Source organism: Onychostruthus taczanowskii, unplaced genomic scaffold (assembly GCF_017590055.1).
Source record: "Onychostruthus taczanowskii isolate IOZ18803 unplaced genomic scaffold, ASM1759005v1 scaffold22, whole genome shotgun sequence".
Taxonomy (NCBI): domain Eukaryota; kingdom Metazoa; phylum Chordata; class Aves; order Passeriformes; family Passeridae; genus Onychostruthus; species Onychostruthus taczanowskii.
This window is the reverse complement of record NW_024499462.1, coordinates 1,587,548-1,614,608: the sequence shown is the minus strand read 5'-3', so window position 1 is coordinate 1,614,608 and position 27,061 is coordinate 1,587,548. Positions and strand designations below refer to the sequence as shown.

The 27,061-nt window shown below is 44.4% G+C and overlaps 1 protein-coding gene across 1 annotated transcript in view; it reads left to right on the top strand.

Annotated features, from left to right (window-relative positions):
* The window catches only part of PCDH15 (protocadherin related 15), a 369,222-nt gene that overhangs the window by 289,364 nt on the left and 52,797 nt on the right, over positions 1-27,061 (top strand). The window contains exons 23-26 of the mRNA XM_041404901.1: positions 5,100-5,240; positions 7,435-7,547; positions 18,734-18,843; positions 20,046-20,186. Of these exons, the coding sequence (XP_041260835.1) occupies positions 5,100-5,240; positions 7,435-7,547; positions 18,734-18,843; positions 20,046-20,186 (505 nt within the window). The remainder of the gene's footprint in view (positions 1-5,099; positions 5,241-7,434; positions 7,548-18,733; positions 18,844-20,045; positions 20,187-27,061) is intronic.

Sequence of the window (27,061 nt, the reverse complement as noted above, 5' to 3'; positions counted from 1 at the left end):
AGGGCCTGCCCACCCTGCCAGGGAACAATTCCTGCCCAATATCTCATCCATCCCTGCCCTCTGGCAGTGGGAAGCCATTCCCTGTGTCCTGTCACTTCATCCCTTGGAAACAGCCTGTCTCCATATTTCCTGTAGCTCCTTCAGGCCCTGCAAGGCCACAATTTGGTCACCCCAAAGCTTCTCCTCTCCAGATGAACACCCCTAGCTCTCCCAGCAGAGCTGCTCCATCCCTCTGCTCATCCTGGTTCCTCCCCTGCGCTCTTTCCAACAATTCCATGACCTTTCTACCTTGGAGGCACCAGAACTGTGTACAGAATTTCAGGTGGCGTCTCACCTGGGCAGAGTAAAGGGGGAGAAGCACCTCTATGAAAAGATTTTCTTTCAAGTCCTGCTTTGCTTTAGTTAACACAAATGTGCTCAGATTTGGGTTCTCTTAGATATTTCCCAGCCCTTTCAGGGAAAGATTCCAAAGCCTGGACAAAGCCAGTACCTGGCTCAGTCACCTGCACTTCTGGATGCTCCTGGCACAGGCTTCAGTCTCCCAGGCAGCACCTACTGCCAGCCATCTCTTTTTTGGGCATTTAGATCATCCTTTGTAGCTGAAAAAATCGTCAGCCTGGATTAGTGTTGGATAAATCCCTTGGAGACAAGGAGAGTTTTCTTCCTGGCGAACATTTTATGCCTCACTGAAGTGGCCTGGTAATGAGAGATGAAAAAATGGTTCTGAGCGGTCTCAAAGCTCTTAATCCTCCAAAAATGTGGGCAGGAGAGCACCAGGAGGTATTTGATAAATGCTCAGTTTATTTATTGGAGGGGATTCCCAAGACTGACATAAAAAGAAGTGTTTGTTTTTCCTGTATATCCCTTTTTTGATATGGGTTATCACTGTAAAACCTGGGATATTTCTGCCATGGGCAATTCCCTTCCATATCCTGCCTTTTTTTGATTGGAAATGTTAGTAGAAACAGATGCAGAACACTAATTTCAATGAGCAGCAGCTTCCAGAGCTCCAGAACATCCCATTTAATGCTTTATCCGTTCTCCTAGCACCTCCTGAGGCTTTCCGTCAGTGGAGCCCTTTTGTCAAATTGGGAGTAATTGTCCTTTTTGTCTTCCATGCACTCACTAAAAGTAACAGGCTATGAGATATTCAATTAAAGATTTCATGGCATTTTAATTGGAGGTAAAACCATTTTCAGGCTGGCCAGACCTTGATCTTTTAAAAGCTCTTCCTGTGGAATTTCAGTGGTTGCTGGAGATCATGATATGGGACACATGCTGCAAATTCCAGGAGTTCCTCAAGTAATTTTATCTCAAGGCTTTAAAAGTTGATGGAGTTTTATGTGTTCAGCCTGTAAATTCAGAATTTCCAGCTTTAGCAATTAAGAATTTCAAGTCCTCTTGTTGTGTTACCTACTAAAGAGTAAAATCCTTCAAATTTTAGGGTTTATATTAATGAAATTAAGGTGAATTTATACAAGTACACTATTCACAACCCTGAACTGGTGTAAGACCCAGCAAACTCATCCACCTATCCTGGCTGTCCCATCTTCCATGTTTGCTTTGAGTAAGTTGCAAAAACCTGTAAATCTGGGGGATTTAGCACTGCTTTCTAATTTTTTTCTGTGGAACTAGCTTTACAAAAATGTCCTTATTGAACTCCTTATTATACAAATTGCTCAGAGTTGAGGTGAAATCTACATATGGAGATAATACATAGATGTTTACCTGGAAATAACTCTGTGTTCATGATGCTGCCATTCCATACTGGTCCTTAGGGGTGAAATCCAGGCACAATTGGAATCTTTACCTGTCTACTTCAAATGAAAGCAAAATCCATTTTTCCCCATTCTTTCCTGGGCCAAGAAATTTTGTGTCTGTTACAAGTTTGAATCCCAGAGTGGTTTGGGTTAGGAGGGACCTTAAAGGTCCCTCATCCAGTGCCACCCCTGCCATGGCAGGGACACTTGCCACTGTGCCAGGCTGCTCCAGCCTGGCCTTGGGCACTGCCAGGGATCCAGGGGCAGCCACAGCTGCTCTGGGCACCCTGTGCCAGGGCCTGCCCACCCTGCCAGGGAACAATTCCTGCCCAATATCTCATCCATCCCTGCCCTCTGGCAGTGGGAAGCCATTCCCTGGGTCCTGCCCCTCCATCCCTTGTCCCCAGTCCGTCAGCTCTCCTGGAGCCCCTTTAGGCACTGGAAGAAGCCTTAAGGTCTCCCTGGAGACCTCCAGACTGGACATTCCCAATTGTCTCCTCCTGTCTTCCTAGGAGAAGGTGTTCCAGTCTTCCTCTCCTGGAGAGTAGAAGTAACAACTCCTAGCTCTTCTTGAGCTGCTTGCAGAAACACGCATGAAAACCTCCAACAATCCTGGTGCTTCCCTTTTCCCTTTTTTCTCTGGCTTTATTCCATTACAATTTTTCTTCTGGGAGTTACCTGGACAGGGCACGTGTGCATGGTGCAAGGCCGCTTTTCCAGGGACAGCCTCACCAATATTGGGACGTGTTTGTAGCTGTCACCTGTGTCAGAAATAAATAGCATTTTCCCTGAGCAAATGGAATTTTAAGGAATCATGGAAGAAATATTTGGAGCTGTATGAGCTTTTTTTAAAGTTTTATGTTAGTCCTGAATCTCAGGGAGACTTTGGTTGGAGAGAATGAATGTGGTTCCTGCCAAGCACAATCCTTGCTCTGTGGTTTATTTGGGAATATTATCAGCTGGATTCAAGTTTTGCTGCAGACATAATAATGCATCTAAATTAATTTAGAGCAGAGGCAAAAGATGATTAATATTTCAGATAATTAAAACTTGCTTCGAAATAGATTTCCCTGGGAAATCTCTCTGGAGATTTTTCTAATTACATCAGTGCCTAAATGTCATAAATAAAAAATAAATCCTGGTTTTGTTATTTTTCTGAAGTGACACGAGTAAAGTGTACTTGATAATCACATCAGGAACAACAATAACCTGATGAGATTTTTGTTTATTTAATCACAAATTACCTGGTGTGAGGAGCTTTAATGATGATGAGGATTCTTAGTCTTCCAAGCAAGTTTAAGGCCATTACTCCGAGCCCAAATAGCCTGGATTTCAGCAGGTAATTTGCTCTTAATTATAACATTGAAGAAAAATGACTGAAGCAGGGAATGCCAGGGGGAAAGTTGATAATGAACTCTGCTATGCCATGATCCCAGAAATTTCTCACTTTTTCCAGGATTTGCCCTCTTTAGCATGTGTGAAGTGCGTTTAACTATGAACACAATCATTTATTAATTTGCTAACCACTCAAACATGCCTGGCAGACCCATTTGGGATGATTAAAGTTGCTGATGGCCTCATAAACCCTGCCTAGGCTGGAATTCCTTGGAGAGCTCCAAGAGGCAACACTCAAATGACTTCTGTTGGATCAGCAAAACATTGATAGCATTTAGTGAGCTCAAATCACTTTTGTAGCCATTTCCATTGCTGTTTACAAAAGGAAATGTTCTGTTTCCATGTAGTTTGTGGCTGGCATGGGACATGGAATATATTCCCAATCCCAACAAAGCACATTATTGAATACAAGTAAAAATCAGCCATCCACCATTAATGATGTTTTGGCTGTTTAAACACAACATAAAGGTCAAAACCTGATCTGAGCTTGAGACTCAGAGGTGTTCAGAAAATTAGATTGTGCTGTTGCTAGGACAGAAGTGTTTCTCTGAATCTACTCGCAAATATATTTAGGAAATTATTTAGTTGGCATTTTGTAAAATGTCCCAAATATCTGTGTATACAGACTTCGACATGCTGGAAAACCGTTATTCAGACATTAGTGTGCAAAGAGGGAATCTGTGCTAGACCCCCTAGTGTGGATGAAGAGGCAGATGAGACATCCTACAAGAAGCTGGGAGAAGTCTTCCCTGTGCAAACTCTGGTTCTCATGAGGGACTTCAGCCTACCAGCTGTCTGCTGGAAATGAAACCCTGCAGAGACAAAACCCTACAGGAGACACAGAGAGAAAACATCCAGGAGATCCAGTTCCTGGAGTCTGCGGAAAGAAAAGGGCCAAAGCCCATCTAGAACTTCTCTGGCTACAGCCATAAAAGACAATAAAAAATGTTTCTATAAATGTATCAGCAGCAAGAAGTGTGCTAAGGACAATCTCCATCATTTATTTGATGCCAGCAGGCCCAGGGCAGTGCCCATCCCCCTGTGCTGACACCTCAAACCCTGAGGTCACTTCTGGACTCCTCCTGGCCAGAGAGCCCTGGAGGGGCTGGAGCGTGGCCAGGGAAGGGAACGGAGCTGGGAAGGGGCTGGAGCCCCAGGAGGGGCTGAGGGAGCTGGAAAGGGGCTCAGCCTGGAGAAAAGGAGGCTCAGGGGGGACCTTGTGGCTCTGCACAACTCCCTGCCAGGAGGGGACAGCCAGGGGGGTCGGGCTGTGCTGCCAGGGAACAGGGACAGGACAAGGGGAAAGGGCCTCAGGCTGGGCCAGGGGAGGCTCAGCTTGGACAGCAGCAGGAATTTCTGCATGGAAAGGCTGCTCAGGCCTTGGCAGGGGCTGCCCAGGGAGCTTTGCAGTGCCCATCCCTGGAGGTGTTCAATAAAGACGTGGCTAGTGGGACATGGGGACACTTTGTGACACACCCGGCGGTGCCTGGGCTTGGTTCTTGTCACCAAAGCAGGGGCTCAACTGTGAGGAGCATTCCTTATGGAGCTGTTTAAAATCCATCTGCAAAACAGCATTTTCTTTAACCACTAAGTTTCTTAAACTTTAAATGAGTTTTATACCAAGTCCAAATATTTCTGAAAGGTATTTTAACCAGCCTTAAGCCATGCCCATCTTGTGTTTAAAAATTTCAGTTTTTATAAAACACTTCTGGGTTTAAGTAGGTGGGGTTTCAGCCCTTTTCTTTCCAAACCTCTGGTCATTTTTCCTCCTGGACCTCTCAGGTGTCATGGAAGGTGTTTAGGGCGGATTGAAGGGGTTGTTCAGGTTTGAGAAAGACAAACAGCAAGTTTTACTTGTGATAGCTTTTCCAATGTTACATTTTAGTCCTTCAGGAGGTGTGTAAACCCCCAAAAATACCCAATTTGCCTCTTTTTGCATTCCAGGGCACCCCAGCAAGTCGGGTTCGCTACAAAGTGGATGTTGTCCAGTTTCCCTACAGTGCCAGCATTTTTGACGTGGAGGAAAACTCTGGACGTGTCGTCACCCGAGTGAACCTCAATGAAGAGCCCAGCACAGTGTTCAAGGTACAAATTCAGCTGCAGTGCCACAAAATGTTCCCTGGATTTGCTGGGATTCCTTTCATCATCATGGTTCTCCTTTGTTTTTCTTGTTGCATAGAATAATTCCAGCATCATTAAGGCTGGAAAAGACCTCCAAGTTCAAATCCAACCTTTCATCGGGTTTCCATGCAAAATTTCAATTCTGTTTGTTCCTTTGTTTCCATCTTTTTCTCCAGGCGTGTGTTTTGCACCTTTGTGATTTCAGAGATGTCTTGAAGGGATGTGGTTGCACCTGATGTGGAGGGTGGGGAAAACAAGGAGGTAGCTTGTGGAACCCTCATTTTTCCCAAGTTCACTTTCAACAGGGCTTTTGGAGAGAATTTGGGGAGAACTTTGTAGGAAGAGCTAGATGTCTTGTAAATGAAGTTACTGCACAGCTGGGTAGTTCAGGAGTTCCTGTTCACAAGTGTTTTAATGTAAAAACATTGATTTTAAGGAAACCTAAATTCCCATTTTGTTGTCACTGGTCCTAAACAGTCTGGAGTGAATTAGTGTGGATTAAGGTATAATTTTAACCTGAATCAGTAGAACATCTGCCCTTTAAGATCCATGAAAGGAGGAGGTAGTAAAAAATGAAAACAGAAATGGGTCAGTAGGGAAAAAAAAAAATCCATAATATCTTTGGTTTGGTGTAATTTCCGTACTTGGAAACTTCCTTACACTCATTAAAGTGTTTTTTTCTTCTTTCAGTTATTTATTTCTGAAATGAGGGTTAAAGAGAGGTTTATTTGCTCACCTTCCACTATGAGGAATAAAGCTGTCCACTGTTTTCCACTCCTGTGTGTCCCATCAAGGGCTACTTGAGCTGGAGCAGTTCCTGGCTTAGGACAGTGTTAATTTAAATCCTTTTAAGTTTCTAATTAATATAATAAAACCCAAGGGGGAAGAGGATTTTTCTTGCTTAACATCACCAGAGTGGAACTTTTCTGTTGCTGCACTTGCTGGTTTTACTTCTTAGTACTTCTAAGGGGCTGTTTTCCAAAACTGGGATCTGTTCCACACTGTTTCATATTAGGGTAGTAAACGGGACATTCAGCAGGGAATTACTTTTCAGAAAATGTGGATGCTTAGTTAAAAAGCACAGAGAAGACTCCAGAAATCAGTGATGGGAACACTTGGAGTTGGTATTTGCTTCAAGACCACTGGGCTTGTGACTTCTGCTGAATGCTCTGGGAATTTTTCCAGTCATTATTTAACATCTGGATAATTTCTGCAATTATATGTTGCACTGGTGACTTTCCTGATGTACTGGCTGGAAAAAAAAAAGGATTATTCTGGAATAGCTTGGACTGGCAGAAATTAATTGAAAATGTTCTGCTAGAATGAGGTGCAGACCTGCCTCATGTAGCAACCTCCAGAAATAAGGAAAAAATTTAGGGAGAAAACTGGAAAAATGCCCATTGCTCCATCTTCAGTGGGCTGGAGTCTACACACAAGCACATTTCATGTGAAAGCTAAAAACAAATGAACCTGCTGTGCCAGCACAAAATCACAGATTAAATCAACAAATAAACATGAGAAAAGATTTTTAAAAATAAAAATATTTATAATAGGCCTCATTTAAGAGAAGGTAATTTGGTCTTGTCCATGTTTGAGCTTAGAGCATCTCTTTTCTGCTGAGGACTTTTTTGGAGTTGGGTGGGAAGTAATGTTATTTTTTTCGTTCTAACGTGAGCTCTTGGTTCTAGATATTAATGTCAGCAACAGATAATTCTCACCCAGGGCTTTTCCTGTTTGTTTTATTGGGAGTTACAAAATCCCAGAATCATTGAGGTTGGAAAAGCCCTCCAGGATCATCGAGTCCAACCTGTGACCAATCCCCACCAGAGCACTGAGTGCCACATCCTGCAGTTTCTTGGACACCTCCAGGGATGAGGACTCCACACCTCCCTGAGCAGCCCATTCCAATATTTAACAACCCTTTCCAGGAATAAAATTCCTCTAGTTTACTGTGTTTCTGTAAATTTTCCAGCAGAGGTTCAACCTGGGGATGGCTGTCACTTTTCCCTCTGTGTTTTGTTCTTATGCCGCGTGTGACTTGCAGCAAAAGAAAATCACCTCTGATTTTTTAGACCCTGCAAGTACCAGAATTGCTGGAAGTCAGGATGAAAAATGTTCTTTTGTGTAGTCAGATCCTGATTTTCTGTGTTGTTTGTAGCTGGTGGTCATTGCCTACGATGATGGGGACCCAGTGAAGTTCAACACCACCACGGTGGAAATTGCGGTGCTGCAGCCCTCAGTCATCCCACGCTTCACACAGGATGAATACAGGTAAAGAGCTCATTCTTTCACCCTACAACTGGTATTTTTAAAGTCAAAATGAAGTCCTGCTTGAAGGCTATTCTGAAACAGAGCTACAAAAATTCTCTGTTGTGGTAGAATTTTACGGTCTGAGCAGGTTGTCACCAGTTGGAAAGATCTGGGCTGATGGTGAGGGAAGGTTTGCTTGAAGTTTTCCCTGCAGAAGTTGTTGAAAATGTCAGTCATTTGGATAAACAAATTTCATGTACAGGACTGGGATCGCCAGGGCTCTAGGTTAAGTTTCCTGGAGTGTGTTTTGACCCTCTACACCATTTTTGTGAGGCATTTTTTGATCCTCTACACCATTTTTGTGAGGCGTGGGAGAACTCAGACTCAACCTCTTCAATGTTAGAAGTGCAGGTGATGTTTATTATCACCACAGAGACATGATTTCATAAATTTACCCTCTGACAATTCAATACCATCGACCTCAGTGTCTTAAAATTGATGAAAAGCAAACCAAAAAGTGGACTGATTAATTTGTTAAATTTTGTAGCAGAGAATGTGTTCATGAATTTGACATCAATACAATAACAGGAAGTGATAAGATCAGGGCAAGAAGCTTTAAGATATCAAGAAGTTGCAATGTGTTCCCTCTATGCCACTGCAGTGATATAATCAGCAGCAGAATGTAGTGGGGTTTGTACAGATATTTCCAAATCCGAGGACTGCAAGGAATCAGAAAGCAGAAATTGAACATAAATGATCTTCAGTAAGCCTTAAAGGATGGGCTTGTTCAGCTATTTAAAGGAGTTTAGACAAAAATTCATTATCTGCGCTGTATTTGTCCTCATGATTGGAGTATTAGCATATTTCCCACTTAAAGAAATGAAAAACAGCAAAAACATGCTTCTCTTCTCCTAATTTTGTATTTAACTTGGAACAAATGTGAAGTCTGAAGGACCAGTGCAAAATAACAAACTTTTCATTTGATAATAATCCTTTGCTGAAGGATTTTTCTCAAGAGAGAAATTGTTGCTCCTGCTCCTTGCAGTTCCTTAGGTATCTCCAGAGGTGTGCAGTGTTTGCTGCATTACTTTGGGCAATGTAGCAAATAAAAACATGTCCATTTGGGACTGGAATTTCAGATTAGGGCAGGCAGGTGTCTGTTGGAGCAAACTTGCTGTGGAGCAAGTCCAGAGAGGGCTCAGAAATTGCTGAGGGGACTGGAGCAGCTTCCCTCTGGAGCCAGGCTGGGAGAACTGGGAATGCTCAGCCTGGAGAAGGGAAGGGTGTGTGGAGACCTCACAGCTCCTTCCAGAGCCTGAAGGGGCTACAGAGAAGCTGGAGGGAAACCCTGCAACAGGAGCTTTTAAAATCTTTTTGGGACAGCAAAGGCAGTTATTTATTTTCCTCAATGTCAAAAATGAAATTAAAACAACCCCAGAAGTTTCTGATTCAGCCCTGAGACTCTCAAATATTCGGGAGCAAGACTGGTGTTGATTCCTAAGGTTTTCAGGGACTGCCACACTCTGCAGGCTGTGCTTTGTGTTTGGTTTGTTGACAGTGATGCCAGCTGGAACTGGCAGGTGTCACAGGACCTCATTTTCCAGTGACATGGGATATCTTTACGGTGGAAGGCAGCACAGAGCAGTGGTGCCCCTTGCAAAATGAAAAACTGCTGGATGTGGGTGCTTGAATTTCAGATGGATTGAGAATTATTGGCTTTAGAGTGGATTAGTATTGATCTTTGCGTGTCTAATTATCATAATCTGGGTGATTCCAGTACTGTTCTTGAGCTGGTTTACAAACTTCCTTCCTGTGTATTTAGGGAAAGGTCAGAGTTGAACAGTTTTACAGCATAAAGCTGCAGCCTATGCTACAAAATCAAAAATAAATACAAAATAGAGAGAGAGCAGATGGCATGAGCAGAAAGGGAGATGAAAGTGCCACTCTGCCTTGAGCTGACCTGCAGAGCCTGGCAGCTCTGCCAAAGGAACACAAGCACTGCTTGGAGCCCTCTTCACACCCAGGGAGACTTTGATTGATCATTATCCATGTTCAGAGTGACTTCCAGAGGAGACACCAGTCAAATGGATGAAGGCAGAGTGGTATTTATTCACTGGCTCTCCCTCTGCATTATTGCATCATTTAGGGCAAATTAATTGGTCTCTTTCCCCCCCACCTTCTTTGTCTGGATTGTAAATTATTCTGGAGACTTCTAAACACTGCTGTGCTCACCATACTGAACAGCAAAGGGCAGCTGAGGGCTCTGAGATCCAGAAAATATGGAATGGAGCAGTTGATTTATGATAAGTGGGCAATAAAATATAGTTCCTTCCTAATGACTGTGAGAGATCCCCCCCTACAGTCCATCAGAGGGGATCTTCTGCATCCTTGGCTCCTCTGGAGGGGGACTGACAAGAGGAGGCCAGATGGGATTTGGGATGTTTCTCACTCCCTCCCTCTGAGATGTTTTACTCCCTCTGAGAATCAAAGCAGCAGCAGGGCAATTTTCTCACTCTCTTCAGCTGCCTGGAAAAAGGTTGGAGCCAGGGTGGGGTCAGGCTGCGCTGCCAGGGAACAGGGACAGGACAAGGGGAAAGGGCCTCAAGCTGGGCCAGGGGAGGCTCAGCTTGGACAGCAGCAGGAATTTCTGCATGGAAAGGGTGCTCAGGCCTTGGCAGGGGCTGCCCAGGGCAAGGGTGGAGTCACCACCCTTGGAAGAGCTCACACAGGTGTGGATGTGGCACTTGGGGACATGATTTGTGGTGAACAGGACGCTGCTGGGTTCCCAGCTGGACACGATGGCCTTTGAGGGCTTTTCCAGCCCTAATGACTCTGTGGTCAGCCCTCTATGGTGCCAGTGCTCCAGCTGGATCTTCCCAGGAGCTGAACTGCATTAGCAGTGTGGGTCCTTGTCTGTCCTTGCCATGGATGTTAAGGATGACTGAGAGAGCTGATGGCAGCAGTGCCTGACAAACAAAGTGGTTTCCAAGCCAGGCATTGTCCCACAAAAACACAGTGCAGTGAAAAGAGGCAAAAATCCCAAAGAATCAAAGTGCTGGGGCATGTGGATATTTAGTTGGAGATGGCTGGACCACCTCAGAGCCCAGCTGATCTTTGGTGCCAGGGAAGGACAGACCTGATGCTGCTTTTGTCACCACATCCCCCTCAGGGTGTTGGCTGTCAGATTCCAGGGGTTTCCTACAGAACTGGTGGAAGACATGGACATGTCCAGTGTCTCCAGCTCCTGTGATAGCCTGGAGAGTGAGTTGGTGAGGACAGGGAGATTTTCTACAACCTTGCCCCAAACAGGGTGAGACAATTCACACAGTTTATTAAATGTTTGTTATGCTGGCTTTGATCTCATCCTGATTTGTGCCAGCAAAATGGTGTCTGGATAAAAAAAAATAAGGAATTCCAGAGTGGTTTGGACTGGGAGAGACCTTAAAGTTCATCTCATTCCACCCCTGCCATGGGCAGGGCCACCTCCCACTATCCCAGGTTGCTCCAAGCCCTGTCCAGCATCCCTTGGATACTTCCAGCCACAGCTCCTCTGGGCAACCAAAAAAAGAAGGTTAAAACCCAATAAACCAAATAAATCAATTTTTTGAGAAAATCAAATCTGCTATACAGAGCCCCTTTCCCAGGCTCCTCTTTCTCTTGTCCTGACTTCACCCAGATCACCTCTGGATCAAGGATTTCATCCAGAACTTTCCATTACTTCACAACAACTTATAGCAGCATTTTCATTTCTTAATTAACAGATATTAATTAGTAGTGCTATGAAACAGTGGAGACCAGATGTAACTGGAACCTCAGATGAATATAAAGAGGTATTTTTAGCAAGCCTCTCCTCTTTATGAGCACGTCCTCAATTTTAAACAGTAAAAGTTGAAAGGGATTTGGGGTCTTTTTGGTGTTGTGTTAATTAATAAATTCCACATCCTCTGCAAGGGGAAGGTCATTGCTCATAGCTGGAGCGGGGAGTGGAATGGGAACCAGGAGCAGCGTCATTGCTTCCTAATTAGTGCCTGTGGGCACATTAACCAGGTGTTCAGTCATTCCAGAACAGGAAAAATGGGGAATTTTGCAAACTTACAGCTTCTGTTAGTGTTGCATTACAGCTCCCCAGCCTGTCAGAAAAGATGTGTCCAGTTGCCCAGCAATCTGAAGTTTTATGGGGAAATATGGGAAGCTGTGAATTCCAGGCTGTTACTTGATGTAAGTGTAGTGTGGCATTTTATTTAATTTTATTTCTCTCTCAGCACCAGCACTGCTATGGAAATGTGTTCTGCCTAAAAAGGGAGATTTGGGGACACGTGGAGCTCGCTCTCCCTTGGTGGAAGAGCCATCACAATTAAATCCTTCAATATTGGACTCAAACACCATCCAAGCAAAAGGATTTCACAAAACAAAATCATGGAGCTGTATCAGGAGTCAATTATTCCAAGAGATTTTTCCCAGTTCTCTGGTTTCCTGCTGTTCACTCAGTTTTCCTCATAGGAAAATAGGGAATGGGGAGCCCTGCATTGTGACAGTGAGGGTAGGGAGGTGGCATGCCATGGTTGGAATTTTTAATTTGGTGCTTCCTTCAGAAAGGTGGGAAAAGCATCCACAGTACTCTGGGTTGGAGCTCAGGAATTGGAAAGAGTCTTTTACAACTTGGAAGGTCCTTTCCAACTTGGGATATTCCATGATCCTCAGTATCTGTGAATGGCTGAGGCCTTGATGAATCAGAGAATTCCAGAATGGTTTTGGCTGGAAGAGACCTTAAAGCCCATCCAGTGTCACCACTGCCATGGGCAGGGACACCTGCCACTTTCCCAAACTGCTCCAAGCCCCATCCAGCCTGGCCTTGGGCACTGCCAGGATATCAATTCCACCTTAGATGCTTTTCTATCAATCTGCTCCTGAGCTGCATTTCTTTAAACCTCTGGAAGTTTCCCCTTTCCCCTCCTATCAGAGCTCACTGGGATTTTCCTCTGTTAAGGATCATTTTTCCCCTTAGGAATCATTTCCCCTTTCTTGTCAGAGTCCACAGGGTTTTGGTTTTTTTTTTGTCCCTCAAAACTGTTTTGTCCCTCAAAATATTTTGTTAAATGCTGGTAGATTTAGAGCATCCATTTGGATTATCCTTTTCCCAGCATATCCAGGTCCTACCACTGCTTTTCCCACCTTTCCTAGGATGGAATTTACATTTTATTCAGGGAAGACCACAGGCAACCTTCTAGTTGCAGCATTTTTGAGATGTGGGGGTAAAAGCAGTCGATGTTTTCCTTACACTTAAGCTGAAGCTTCCAACATACATTTGGAATTTGCATCTCACATCAGTGGCAGCTTGGATTCAGGAAAATGTGTGTGATTTTCCCTTTGGAATCTCTGGTTTAGAGTTATTTCCTGCTGGTACTTTATTTGGTTTGTAATAAAAAATTAGAAAATGTGGTTATAAAGTTAAATTAAATTATTTCTACAGCAGAAACTGAAGCAGGATTTGCCATGGAAAAATTAGGGAGTGAGTTACCAGGTGATTACAGGAAAAAGATCCTTTTTCCCCTACTTTTCCTTCTGTTTGTAGTGCTGATTGCATTGTATTAAAACTCTATGCTTCTTTATACCAAATGAAAAGTAAACTAGAATTTTAGGAATTATTTTTCAATGTAATGTTCTGGTGGGATGTTTCCTGGGGCAGAGGAAAGCTCAGGGAGCCAGATCCCAGCAGGGAAGCTGTGCTTGGAAAGGCTGGGGGCCAGATCTCCCAATACCACATTAATTAAATATAGGAATAAATCACTTTGGGGGTGTGGATATGGAACTGAAATTATCCATAATTTTATTATTAACCTCACTGGCATCCAGCAATGTGTTTTCCTTCCAGCCATGTTATTCATGGAATTTATCCCATCAGTCTGACCAGTCCAAGTGTGTGACTGTGCCCCACATTGGGCTTGGTGTGCATTTTTCCCCCCCTTTTTTTTTGCTTCTGCAGAATTCTGCCAGGAATATTCCTGCCTTTGTGGCCTCAGGTTTAATTTGGGAAAATTGGAGGGATAACATGAGCAGAGAGAGGTCAGGAGAGCGAAACCTGACATTTGGGTTAAAATACAATAGGTTAAGACAGGATCACTGGAGCAATGTCCAGACTCCCTTGTCATTTGTTCCGGAGATAAATACCATGGGGAGTGCCTCCAACCAATCTGGGAATTGAGACAGAAAGGCAGGATATCAAGTCCAGGAAGGAATATGTGACACTCTGACGATTAAACTGCTTGATAAATGAATCTAATTAGGACAAAAAATTAGTTTCCAGAAAAAAATAATATTATCATTGCCTGGGACAAGCTGTTCAGGTAGTTGCTAGGAAAGCAAAAGTAAATTGATGGATTACTGCTCTAAAATATGTATAAATCTTGATAAAATGCTGGTTTATTGCTCTAAAATATGTCCAGGTCTATCTTTTCCTGAGCAAGCACAGGAAGCAAGGTAGTTTTTATGTGCTGGTGAAAGGGTTAAAAGAGCTGCCATGGAGATCATGGAATTCCAGACTGGTTTGGGTTGGAAGGGACCTTAAAGCCCATCCATTGCCACCCCTGCCATGGGCAGGGACACCTTCCACTGTCCCAGGCTGCTCCAAGCCCTGTCCAACCTGGCCTTGGGCACTGCCAGGGATCCAGGGGCAGCCACAGCTGCTCTGGCCCTCTCACCACCTTAAGAATAAAAATACCCTCAGTGTTAATCAAGTTGAGAGGAGCAATTTAATAAAACAGCACCAAAATTTAATTTTGGAGGGATTTTTATGGACCTCCATAAATTAAAATATAAATATATAAAAATATTTTGTATTATAATATTCTATATAAATAGATATAAAATATAAAACCCACAAAGTAGAGGCAACTGAAGTTGCTCATATGGAATCCATTCACATCACACTATTAAGCTTCAGCTCTAAACCAATTTTCCAAATTATTATTGGGTTTGCTGGCTTGAAATTTAATTTTTTATTAAATCTCGCATTCATGCTTTTGGAGATAGACAAGTTTCATGGTGAATTTAAAGCATATTGGCTATCAGGCAAATTGAAAAAGGGCTGGGAGTGATGTGTTTAGTGCAGGAAAAAAGAAGAAGCAGAAGAGTAGTGAGGAAAAGTTAAAATTTCACTTGAACTCTTCCAGTAGTTGTGCCCTGCAATGTATTTGAGACAGGCTCAGTCTCCCTTCCCACTCTGATCACGACACAGATAATTAAGATATAGCACATTCTGTCATTTTTTTAAAAAATTGTATTTATTTTCTGTGATTTTGTGCACAAATAATATCTTTATTTTAATCCTGCTCTGCTTTGTGGTTGCTTTGTTTATTTTCTGAGGGACTAACCCATTTTGTAGTTTCATACTCAAAGAAATCAACGAGGTCTCTCCTGGTCTCCATCCCATCCTGGATGCTCCCAAGTTATAATTTATTGTTCCTGTGGAAAAGTTAAAGTGAATCAAAGGGCCTAAATGCCACATTGCTGTGATGGCCCTGGAAAAAAAATACCGTGGAGATGAAAAAAATAGATTAAAGTTGTCATGCTCAAAGGGTGGTTGTGTGGAGAAGGGGAGATTAAAACTCTGGATAAAGCTGAAGTGGGATGTGGATTAAAGTGGGTGTTAATTGTGGTTTATCCCTGAGATTTGTGGGATGCAGGGGGATTATCGTTTATTGCAAGGGACCTTCTCACATCCCAGAATGGGATGGATGTGGATCCTGGGCACAGGAGTTTTGGGAAGGAATCAGAAATCACAGGCTTGAGAAGGTGGGGAGTTCAGAAAGAAACCATTTCATTGAAAATGTTTCAAATATTTCAAAGCAGTGCCAGGGAAAGGAACTGAGCTGGGGAAGGGTCTGGAGCCCCAGGAGGGGCTGAGGGAGCTGGAAAGGGGCTGAGCCTGGAGAAAAGGAGGCTCAGGGGGGACCTTGTGGCTCTGCACAACTCCCTGCCAGGAGGGGACAGCCAGGGGGTGTCGGACTGTGCTGCCAGGGAACAGGGACAGGACAAGGGGAAAGGGCCTCAGGCTGGGCCAGGGGAGGCTCAGCTTGGACAGCAGCAGGAATTTCTGCATGGAAAGGCTGCTCAGGCCTTGGCAGGGGCTGCCCAGGGAGCTTTGCAGTGCCCATCTCTATAGGTGTTGACAAACTGTGTGGATGTGGCACTTGGGGACATGGTTAGTGGTCAGCAGGGTAATGCTGGTTGATGGCTGGACTTGATGATCTTGGAGGACTTTTCCATCCTGAACAGCTCTGGTTCCGTGGAGTCAGCACTGGGCTGGGAGGCAGAGACAGTCAACACTGGGCCAGGTGACAGTGAAACACCCGCGCCACCCAGGTGACAGTGACACATCAGTCCTGCCTGGGTGACAGTGACAAATCAATCCCTTCACCCTCCCTGCCCCTCAGTGGTGTTGAGCTCACAAAAATTCCCTTCCCTTCCACTCCCATGGGGGTTTTCTAATCCTTTTCTGGGTGGCTTGGGTTGGATTCTCCTGCTTTCCCCTTCCCACAAAAATTCCAGATTTTGTCATCCAGCTATGCAAAATTATGGCATAAAATCACTTTTGCCTGTGCCCTAAAACACCTTCAAATAATATGTCAGGGAAAAAAAGCACCATTTTCCATCTTAGCCATTCAAACACTAGAAAATAAGGAATTTATTCCTTTAGAAAGACTATTAGAACTGGAAGCACAGGATAAAGAGCAGGATATAGAAATGTGGATGCTCATCTTCTGCTGCTTTGTTTCTCCACAATCCAGGGGAATGCTCTGAAGTGATGAGCTGAGTGTTTTACCGCAGCTGATGCATTGCTCCTGTTGTTCCAAATCCCTGGAATTAAAGGAAGGGAATGAAATCAATGCAATTATCATGGGGGGAGTGGGGGGTGCTGTTCTTCCCCCTCCCTCCAGAGCAAACACAAAACCTCTCACTAATTATTATTGATTTGCCAATCTCTTGGATTCAGCACTGGCAGAGGGAGCTATAAGGTCATCCCCACTGCAGAAATATCCTGGAATTGTGCTGGGAATGAAATGTAGGGCTTTTGTGACACTCCCACACCTTTAGAAGACAAAGAAAACAAAATCATCGAAATGCAGCATAAAAGGGGCATTTTCCTCTCTGATCTCATCAAAAGAACTCCAGCTTTAGATGTTTCCAGCTTTGGAAGATTTTTCCCCCTGTCTTTCCCCATCTTTCCCTGCCTTTTGGCATGTTTTTAATCCTTAAGATTAGCATTTTCATTGGTGAAATGCACACTAAAAAGCTTTTCATAGCAATGGTTTAAGAGCTAAATAAATTAAGGAGCAACAAGGAATTTTATTCCAACCACTGACACAGAACTGTGGGAGCAGAGGGATCTGCTCCATGCATGTAGGTTTGAGTAAAAGGGGATTTTTCCATCAGTGAAAAAAAGAGGAGATCACTGTTATATTGCATGATCCAAAACTTAATTTCATATATTCATTATCTCTAATTTTTTCTAGGAAGTTCAAAGCAATATTGATTCCAAAGGAAATGTTTGTAAGGCAGAATTCAAGGGAAGATTGGCCAGTTCTTGGTGGGAAAAGTTTCGGTTCAATAGTTGGGATTGTGTCCTGGGGTTCCAACTTTGATATAATTATGGAATATCCTGAATTGTAAGGGACAGACAAGGATTATTGATCCCAGCTCCTTACCCTGCCCAGACACCCAACAACCCCACCCTGTCCCTGAGAGCGTTGTCCTAGCGCTCCTGGAGCTCTGGCAGACTCAGGACCATGCCCATTCCCTGCCCTTAGAATGGCAAAATGCGGTGTGGGGTGGAGGATTTGAAAACTACCTGGAAGGTGAAAGGGGAAAGTGATAGTCATGAAATAGTCATGGAATCACAGAATTATTTAGGCCTGAAAAGACCCCTGGGATCATCCAATCAAACTGTTCCCCCAGCACTGCAAAGGCCACCACTAGACCTTGTCCCCAGGTGCCATTTGGCCTTCTGAATACCTCCATGATATTCCCTGGAAAGAAGTAGCTGCAGATACCGTCCAGAATTTTGAAGATCAGTGCACAACTGATCTTCAGACTCAGGAGCCTCTCTGAGCAGATCCTCATCTGGTGTTTATTTTGTTATCTATCAAATGAGTGTAATTTTTAAAAATTGAAAACATCTGCATAATACATTAAAAAAACCCCATCTACATTCATAGATGAGTGTCAAAACTTCCTTCTAAATTTATTTTGAAGAGTTTGAAGCATGAATTCAACCACTGCTTGCCATGAGGAATATCTCAGGAGGAGAATTTGAGATGAGCTCAAGCCTCTCGCTTCTCCTTGTTGAAATTGTTTGGATTGCTGATTTAAAGACATCAGCTCAGGATCATGGAATGGTTTGGATTCAAAGGGCCTCAAAGCCCATCCAGTGCCACCCCTGCCATGGCAGGGACACCTTCCACTGTCCCAGGAGGCTCCAAACCCCAATGTCCACCCTGGCCTTGGGCACTGCCAGGGATCCAGGGGCAGCCACAGCTGCTCTGGGCACCCTGTGCCAGGGCCTGCCCACCCTTACAGTGGTTGGGAAGCCTTGGGCTGCAGTTCATTTCCTGAAAAACATCTTGGGTTTTGGTACCAAAATGTGTTGGCAGGAAAAATTTTGGATCTTTGTGAAGAGTGAAAATTCCCGTGGAGATGGCCCCAGTGTGATTCCTGTTTAAGGCATGGAATTTTACCCATGAATGAATTTTCCTGTGTGATTTTCTGAAAGATTACTGAGTTTTCTTTGTAGACTTGAATATATTCAAGATCCATTATACAATAAATACATATATATATGTGTATATATATATATATATACATACATATACATGTATATATATATATAAAGTAGATGTAAAAAATATCTATTTTGTCTTTTACTTCCAATTTATCAGGCTGTGGTGATTCTTGTTTCTCCTCATTATTCCCTGCTTTCCCACTTCTCACATCCAAGAATCATTACACTTTATGTTGCCACCTCTTGCCTACTGGACTTCTCAGTGACTTTTACATTCTCAAAGGTTAAACATTTTCCTTTTTAATATGATTTTCCCTCATAACAGATCCTCTGGCAGCCTGATAGATGAAGGACATACTAACCTGAGGGATTAGTGTCAATAGCCTGCTGCTCAGGAATGTAACACAAATCCTTCTGTCCCACTCTGCAGGCCTCCCCCAGTGAGTGAAAGTGCCCCGAAGGGAACCGTGGTCACCGTTGTCACTGCGGCCGCCTTGAACCAGACAGTGGTGTACTCCATTGTGTCAGGGAATGAAGAGGGTAAGTGTAATCATATTTATATTAATAGTAGTATTTCAGTCTTGTGCTAATGGGGAACCAGAGATCTGCCAGAAATTGTGGAGAAGTAAAGCTGCTGAGATAAATCACAGAACCATTAACGCTGGAGAAGAGCTCTCAGGTCATTGAGGTGAAATCCCACCTCATCTGGACAGGCAGGAGGGAATTCCAGGGCTGTAAGGGACCGACAAGAAACCTGGAGAAGGACTTTTTGTAATGAACAGGATAAAGGGGAATGGCTTCAGGCTGGAACAGAGAAGTTTAGGTGAGATATTGAGAAGGAATTTTTCCCTGGCAGGATGGGCAGGCCCTGGTCCAGTGTGCCCATAGCAGCTGTGGCTACCCCTGGATCCCTGGAAGTGCCCAAGACCAGGCTGGACTTTGGGGCTTGGAGCACCCTGAAATGGTGGAAGGTGTCCCTGCCCATGGCAGAGGTGGCACTGGATGGGCTTTAAGGTCCCCTTCCCACCCAAATCATTCTATGTTTCTGTAACTACCATTACTAAGCCTTTGGAGATAAGATGAAGATCACATTAATTAGTGAAATTACAAGAAAAAATTCTCACTGATGTGAAAATTCCCATGGATGCCACACAGTGTGAGTCCGTGGCGCATCAAAATAAAAACATAAATAGCTTTGATGGAATTGACTTGCTTAAAAATCTGATTTAAGGGATTATGGACTCAGCCATACTGCAACAAATATTGGAATAGAGCCTGGCATCCAAACAAAACATCCTGCTGATACTCTCTGTGATACACCTGGACATCTTGACAAAATAACACAGAATTACTGGGAGGGATTTAAAGAATTCCCCATCCCATCCTCCTTTTTATGAGACTGGGCTCTTTGTCTTGTCCCATATTTCCATTTGTACTCAAGTCCTGTGCAGGGAGTTGTACTCCCTGATCCTTTGGGTCCCTTCCAGCTCAGGATATTCCATGATTCTGTGATGCTGGGTTGGTTATCCCAGTAGCAGGGGAGATCAAGCCACTCTGCTGCTTAAAAATATCTTCAAAGATGAGCTATATGGGATTTTCGAAGCCTGGGGGAGGGAGGCAGGGAGGGAACGACTTGCTTGGCAGTGTCAGAGAATTGTATCATCCCCAAAATAAAACCCTTGGGCATTGAAAATCCCTGTTTATGCATCTCATAAAATTCCTGTGTTTTTGCTGGCTTCCAGATGTGTTTGCCATTAACAACAGAACGGGAGTGATCTCTGTGAAGAAGCCTCTGGACTATGAAAGTGTCCAAAGTTATGAGCTCCGAGTGCAGGCAGACTCCCTGCAGGTGGTGAGATCCAACCTGCGGGTCCCCTCCAAAAGTAAGTGTCAAAAATCCTTGCTTTGCCGTCTTTTTCACACAGATATTGCTGGTATTTGCTGAGAAGGCTGAAACTGCTCTCCAGTGACCTTGCTGTGTTTTTTAGGGGGGTGATGGTGATGATGGGATCACAGCCCACAGTGCATTTTTGAATCTCTCAGCCTGACTTGTCCAGAGCAGCTGTGGCTGTCCCTGGATCCCTGGCAGTGCCCAAGGCCAGGCTGGTTGGGGCTTGGAGCAGCCTGGGATAGTGGAAGCTGTACCTGCCCATGACAGGGGTCACACTGGATGGGCTTTGAGATCCCTTGCAACCCAAACCACTTTGGGATTCTGTGTTAATTGAAGGCGCTCAAATGTTTGGGAACAGGCTGTAAATCTTGGGGATGACTGGAGACACTGTGCAAGGGTGGCAGTTCCAATGCCTTCACCAGGGTTTCTTTCAAATGCTACCTACAGAACCAGCAGGAGATTTTGAGATTTGGAGCCTGGATTGTCCTGAATATTTATTTTTCCTTGAGTAAGAATTGAGTGTGGAGTGTCACACATGGGGGTTAATCAGCAGTCAGGATCTTGGCTTCGTTAAGAGCAGGGTGAGATCCTGTGCAGGTTTAGCCACTGTCAAGGATGTACCTGCCAGGGGACAGAAAGGCAGAACTGCCTGCTTCTCCCTGTGCCTGGGAGAAATCCAGATAAGGTTATATCCATAAAAATACAGCCATAAAAATACAGCTGAGGAATACCCAATGAGCAGATCAGGCTCCCATGCAGCACACAGCCTTCTCAAATCTTCCTGATGTGGCTGAAGACACAAGGCAGTCAGCAGGTTTTTCCCTCCATTCCCTCTTCTGACTCACACTTTGCACTGGAGCAGCTCTCCCAACTGAGCAGCACTTCCAAAAAAGTGATGGCTGAATTATTTTATTCAGGAATGCTTGATAATGACTGGAGTTTGATTTCAGGCCAGCTTAAAGGAGCGCAAGCTGGGTGCCTTTGGATGAGTATACAACACATCTGTTCCTTAGAATATACACTGTTCTGCAGGGATGGCTAAAGAATTTGATAAATATCTATATTTAAAATACTTTAGTAGTGTCTGGTCAGCTGAATCACTTATGACTTCGTAATGGAGGTCCCTTTATCTCTGGGTTTGATTCCTGCGTTTATACAATGAATTCCTTTCCATTTTCTTGGCACTTTGTTTATTTTTGAGGAATTTTAATTAGGTTAAACACTACTTCTGAGTTTCAGGGCACTGAATTGATGAGCTGCAGTGGGAGGGGATGGGCCACAATTAACACATCACTGTGGGCTTTGCTGAGGTTAAACTGATGAACCACTTTGGAGCTGGGTTACTTGGAATGCAGAGCCCCAGGATTATGCAACACTGAATTAATACAGAGCTGTGACACCCACTGGCAGTGACCTGCTCCCAGTTCTGGTCTTGGATACCCCTGAATCCGTGGAATTTGTTCTGAAATTTGTTGGTGAGCTACTCTGGAGCTGCAGGGATTTCTGGGCTCCTCACTCAAAGACACACATTGAGCTTGTCCAGGGACAGGAACAAAGCTGGGAAGAGTGCTGGAGACGCAGGAGGGGCTGAGGGAGCTGGGAAAGGGGCTCAGCCTGGAGAAGAGGAGGCTCAGGGGGACCTTGTGGCTCTGCACAACTCCCTGCCAGGAGGGGACAGCCAGGGGGGTCGGGCTGTGCTGCCAGGGAACAGGGACAGGACAAGGGGAAAGGGCCTCAGGCTGGGCCAGGGGAGGCACAGCTTGGACAGCAGCAGGAATTTCTGCATGGAAAGGCTGCTCAGGCCTTGGCAGGGGCTGCCCAGGGAGCTTTGCAGTGCCCATCCCTGGAGGTGTCCCAGGAAGAGCTGGAGGTGGCACTCAGTGCTCTGGGCTGGGGACAAGGTGGGCACTGGGCACAGCTGGGACTCCATGGGCTGCAGGGATTTTCCAGCCTCAGTGACACTGGGATTCTTTAATTAACACAGCTCTGACAAACTGCTCAGCCACCACACAGGCCTGAATGTCATGAAGCTCAGAAGCTGGGTATCAAATTGTTTTCAGTCATGGTATTATAGGAAATAATTATAGAGAAGTAGGAGCTGGAGTTTTCATCTGCACAGGGGAAAAGTGAAAGAGCATTAAGTGTAACTGAGCTTGTTTTTCAGTGATGGTGCCAGGTGATAGCGTGGCAATAATTGAATAAATATATGAGGAGAGAAAGTAAATTGAGATGTCCTTTGGAATATGAGAGCATCAAATTGGTGACTTAAACTGGGGGTTTCATAGATGATGCTAAATCATGCAAAGTCACATTCTTGTTTTCAGCAGAGCCAAACTCATTAAAGGAGTTACTTTAACTGAATCTTCATGATATGAAATTGCTGTGTTGTTTTACTTCATTTGAATGGGAGGTGAGCTGGGTTGGATGATGAGGTTGCGTTAAAAAGCTTGGAGTTCTTCTTGAGGATTCTGATGATGCTTAGCCCTGAAGGACCTTCAATATTAATGGAGTTTGGACAAAGCTGTCTGGCACAGATGGGGTTTTTGGACTGTCCTGTGCAGGGCCAGGAGCTGGACCTGATGCTCCTTGAGGTAAGAAGGTAAGGGGTAGGAGTAGCATAAGGATTTGTGTGGAAGCAGAGGGAGCAGCAAAGAGAAAGTGCTGCCTAAATACAGGGACAAAGAGCATTGGAGCAGGATGGACAAGGAGGGACAAAGAGAGGCTTTTACCTCCCAACTCAACCTGGCCTCAGTTGTAGAACCAAAGCATTGGTGGGCATGTCCAGAGAAGCTGGGGCTGCCCCTGGATCCCTGGAATTGTCCAATAAAAGGTTAGACATTGTGGCTTGGAGCAGCCTGGGACAGTGGAAGGTCCCTGACATGGCAGAGGTGGGACTGGATGAGCTTTAAGGTCCCTTCCAACTCAAACCATTCTGGGATTCTGTGATTTCACATTTCTAGTGATACAAAGATAATGACAGAACCCCATGGTGTCTTTTCCTGTATTTAAGAGGAATTAATTGACTAGGTGACAAGGTAGAGATTGGTCAAGGGTCATACTCCATGATCTTGGAGGTCCTTTCCAACCTGGATGATTCTATGACAGGATCATATTAGACATGGGTTTTGTCTTGGAGTCAGATGACTTGAAAACAAAATCACCCTTCCATTGATTATTTCCATGTTTTATCCAGTCAGGTAGAACTGTTTGTCACCTTTGGGACCCCCAGGGCTGGCACTAAGGCACTGTCCTGGCTCTGCTGAACCCAGCTGTGAGCAGGGATTTGTTCTGGGGGGTGGGAGTAAGGCAACAGTCCTGTCTCCTTCAGTTTTTGCTTTTCTAAACCCGAAAAACCCATTGGGAATAAAGTGGAAATGGGAATTTTACAACTAAAATTCTGCAGCTGTTCCATAGTAATTGGGAATGATGATTCCACTAGGTTAAATATGAGCCTGAATTCTGAGTCCCTGTGGTGTTGATGTAACAGTAACGCAACCTTATGTTTTTAGTTGCAAAAGTTGTTGCTGGTGGTGCTTTACAAGTTGGCTGCTCTGGCAGTTCCCAAATCCAGGAGTTGTGACAGATGGACTCAATGCAAGCAGAGCCTGGAGAGCTGATCCTGCTGCCTCGCAGTTCTGGGGGAGCTTAGGACAAACTTCCAATTTCTTTGGGCAGCAGAGCAGTGCATTTTAGAGAGGCTGCACAAAACCTGAGCTCCCACTCACGTCACTGCTTGTTAGAAAGAGAGGTTTTATATGGATTTAAATCAGACCTCAGGTCTGTGCTCCTCCAAACACGTTGCTGTTTGCTTTTTTTTGCACTCTCTCAAGCAGTGACAGCACATGATGATCTTCTTCAGGCTTTATAGGCTCATTTAGATCTAAATGCCACTGGAAAATATTCAGTGCTGATTCCTACTTGGTTCTGCCAAATGCAGGAATGTGAGCTGGAGCCCAGCTGCAGTTCAGCACAGCTCACCTGCCAAAGCACAGAGCCTGCTCCACGCACTTGTAAGGCAGGAGTAAAGCAAAGTGCTCCTAAACCCTGACAAATTACAATTCTCCATCCCAGCTGGATTCAGATGAACTTTGGAAAGGTTCTTTGAAATCTGCTGTTGACTCCTACAGAATTGCTTTTGGAGATGCAGGGATTTATGTGAGAATTATCCATGCCTGAAGAGCAGCTGTACCCATGGCTGGGTTGGAATGTTGCAGAAGGCAAGTGCAGTGCTGCTGGTGAAAGCACTGAGTAAAACTCACCTGGGAACACTCAAAGCATCCTTGATGCTGTCCCAGTGTCCAAAAACCATTGCTTTACTTCAGCTTCATTTCTGCAGCCTGGCAAGAAACTACAGGCTTATGGATCTGGCACATTTTTAGATTGGAAGACTGGAAAAGAACTTTCAACAAAGATGTTTGGGAAAAACTTCTGGGAGTGAAATGCTAGTGCACCCTGGTGACCCAGGAGTTTTTATTGGGCTTCTTTTCCATGTTACTTATTCATGGTCTACTCGTTTTAGGTGTTTCAGAGGTTCCTCAGCTTTGCTTAAGAGCAGCTTTCAAGGTCTTTTCACTCCCCTTAAGTAAACCACAGAAGCTGAAAGATCCAGAAGTCTTGGCAGTGATTATTTAGCTGGTTCCTGTAAGCTGAGGATGACTTAGGAAGCAGCTGAAGTTTTGTATTTTCTGTGCAGTGCTGCTCATCTCCAGGGGGTGGGAGAAGAATAAGAAAAAGGAACTTTGCAGGAGACTGAGGTTCCACTGAAATCAATTTTCTTGGCTCTTTTTGGCCACCTTGGCAGTGCTGCTTTGTCCAGGGAAAGATGCCTTTTGTTCTGCTCTTTAAGCAGCACAGTTATGAATCGTAGGCTTTTATACTTGGATTCTAGGAGGTCTCACAAGAATTACCACCAAGGAGTAAATCCTGCTTTCAGCTCCTGGAATCCTGGAAGAAAAAAAAACTGGAGTTGGATTCCAGACTTAGAACACAAAAGATGGGAGGTTTTACATACTTGGGGGTACAAATTTCCCCTCTGGAAGGTGAATGTGAATACTGAAAGCCTGTGATGATCATTGTCCTCACAAAAAGGGTCTGAGCCACACCCAGCATTTAGAAAAGCAGGTAAAAATTTGGAATATGAAGGAAAAAGGAGTCTAATGACAGACTATAAACCAGACTCTCTAGGAGAGCACTTCATTGGTGGCCTTTTCCATCAGGCTAGGGGCTGGGGGTGCAGGAGTGGTGGATTTGGGAGCACCAGAGCTCCTGTGCAGGGAATATTTCTGAATCAAGTAGAAGGACTGGGAAATATCCTCATGAGAAAGGGTCTGGCATGACCTTCCCACATAGCACAGCTGCTGCTGATGGATTTTAGTGAGAATTCCACTGTGAGGGTAAGGCAACTTCTGTAGCTGGTAGAGAGCCCTTTCCTGCAGCCAGCTGTGGAATTGGATCCAAAGGTGGGATGGGGAGGAGCTCACAGATGCCATGTTCCACTCCATCTGCTAGAATGGTGGCCAGAAATCAGGCAGGAAGCTGAAATGCAGGTAGATATTCAATGGTGACAGTCCTAATGTTGGCCTGTGAATATGGAAGGTATTTAATTTGCTTTCTGCTTAATGTAATAACTTCCAATTCTCCATTTTCAAAGCATTCACCGTTTGCTAAACAAATCAGCATTTTAGCAGCTCAGAGAACTGCCAGCAAATTAAACAAATGGAGAGTTGAGCAAATTGCAAGGCAAACTTTGCATAAGGCTCAGCCACCTCACCCAAAATGGCCTGACGTGTCGAAAGTGAGCAATATGCAAATGATGTTTAATTTGAATTAGAGAGAACCAGTGCAGGTGAGCCAGCACCTGATCGCACCTGGACGAATAAAATCAGGATCTTCCAGCACCAAACTGGTGGCAGCCAGTGATAGCAATAGTTATAGGCTCAGCAGGGCAAGGTCACTTCCACACATAATCCTGCTTTTAATGCCACCTTCTTCCCTAAAGGATGGAGCTGCAGAGGGAGAGTCTGCCTGGGTACCATAGTTTGGTATTGCAGCCAGAGACATTAAGGTTTAAGAAGACAGAGACTTGACAATTAATGTAATTTCCTTTCCTTTTCCTTTTCCTTTCCACAGAAATAGTCTGTGGTTTAATATTTTCTCCCCTAAACATACAGCTCCTAAGCCTTTTCTTAAGAGCATGCATTGTATGAGTAACTCAGATCAGTGGCACCTGTGCAGCACTGAAATTATCCTGGCACTGAAAGGAGCTGAGAAGACCAGCTCAGAAAGGAGGCAATTTATCACTTGCAAATGTGGTTTTAATGAACTGGATATCATCATTTCCAGCAATCTTTCTGGATGATACGATGCTGAAAGAGGGAAGCAGATGTTGGTGGAGATTACTGCACAGTGGAATCTGTTTGGCAGCAGGTCCATGGTTTTTGCTGGATGTTTTTGCCTTTGCAGAAGGATGGAGATGTTTATTGCTCAATGGGCTCGAGATGGAACTCTTTAATAAAACCAAATTAACAGTGGGGTTTTGTGTTGAACCTCTGGTGTTTTGTGTTGAACCTCTCAGGTGAGGCAACACTAGTGGAGTTCCCCTGGGCCAGGCCAGGCTTGGGAGGAGAACAGACTTGGGGATGCTTTCAATTAACACAGGAAATTAATTAAGTGTTGAGGCTTTTGAGCCAGGACTCTGTGTGACCATTTATGAGTTTACAGACACCAGGACTGAATCGGCCGTTAAGTATTTGCATGGCAATAGGAATAATTAAAATAGATAAAGCAAGGTGCAGAGCTGCTGTTAATGAGCTCTTTGTGACACCTCTTCATTACCCCTTTGTGACACCCGTGAGTATTTAATGGGAT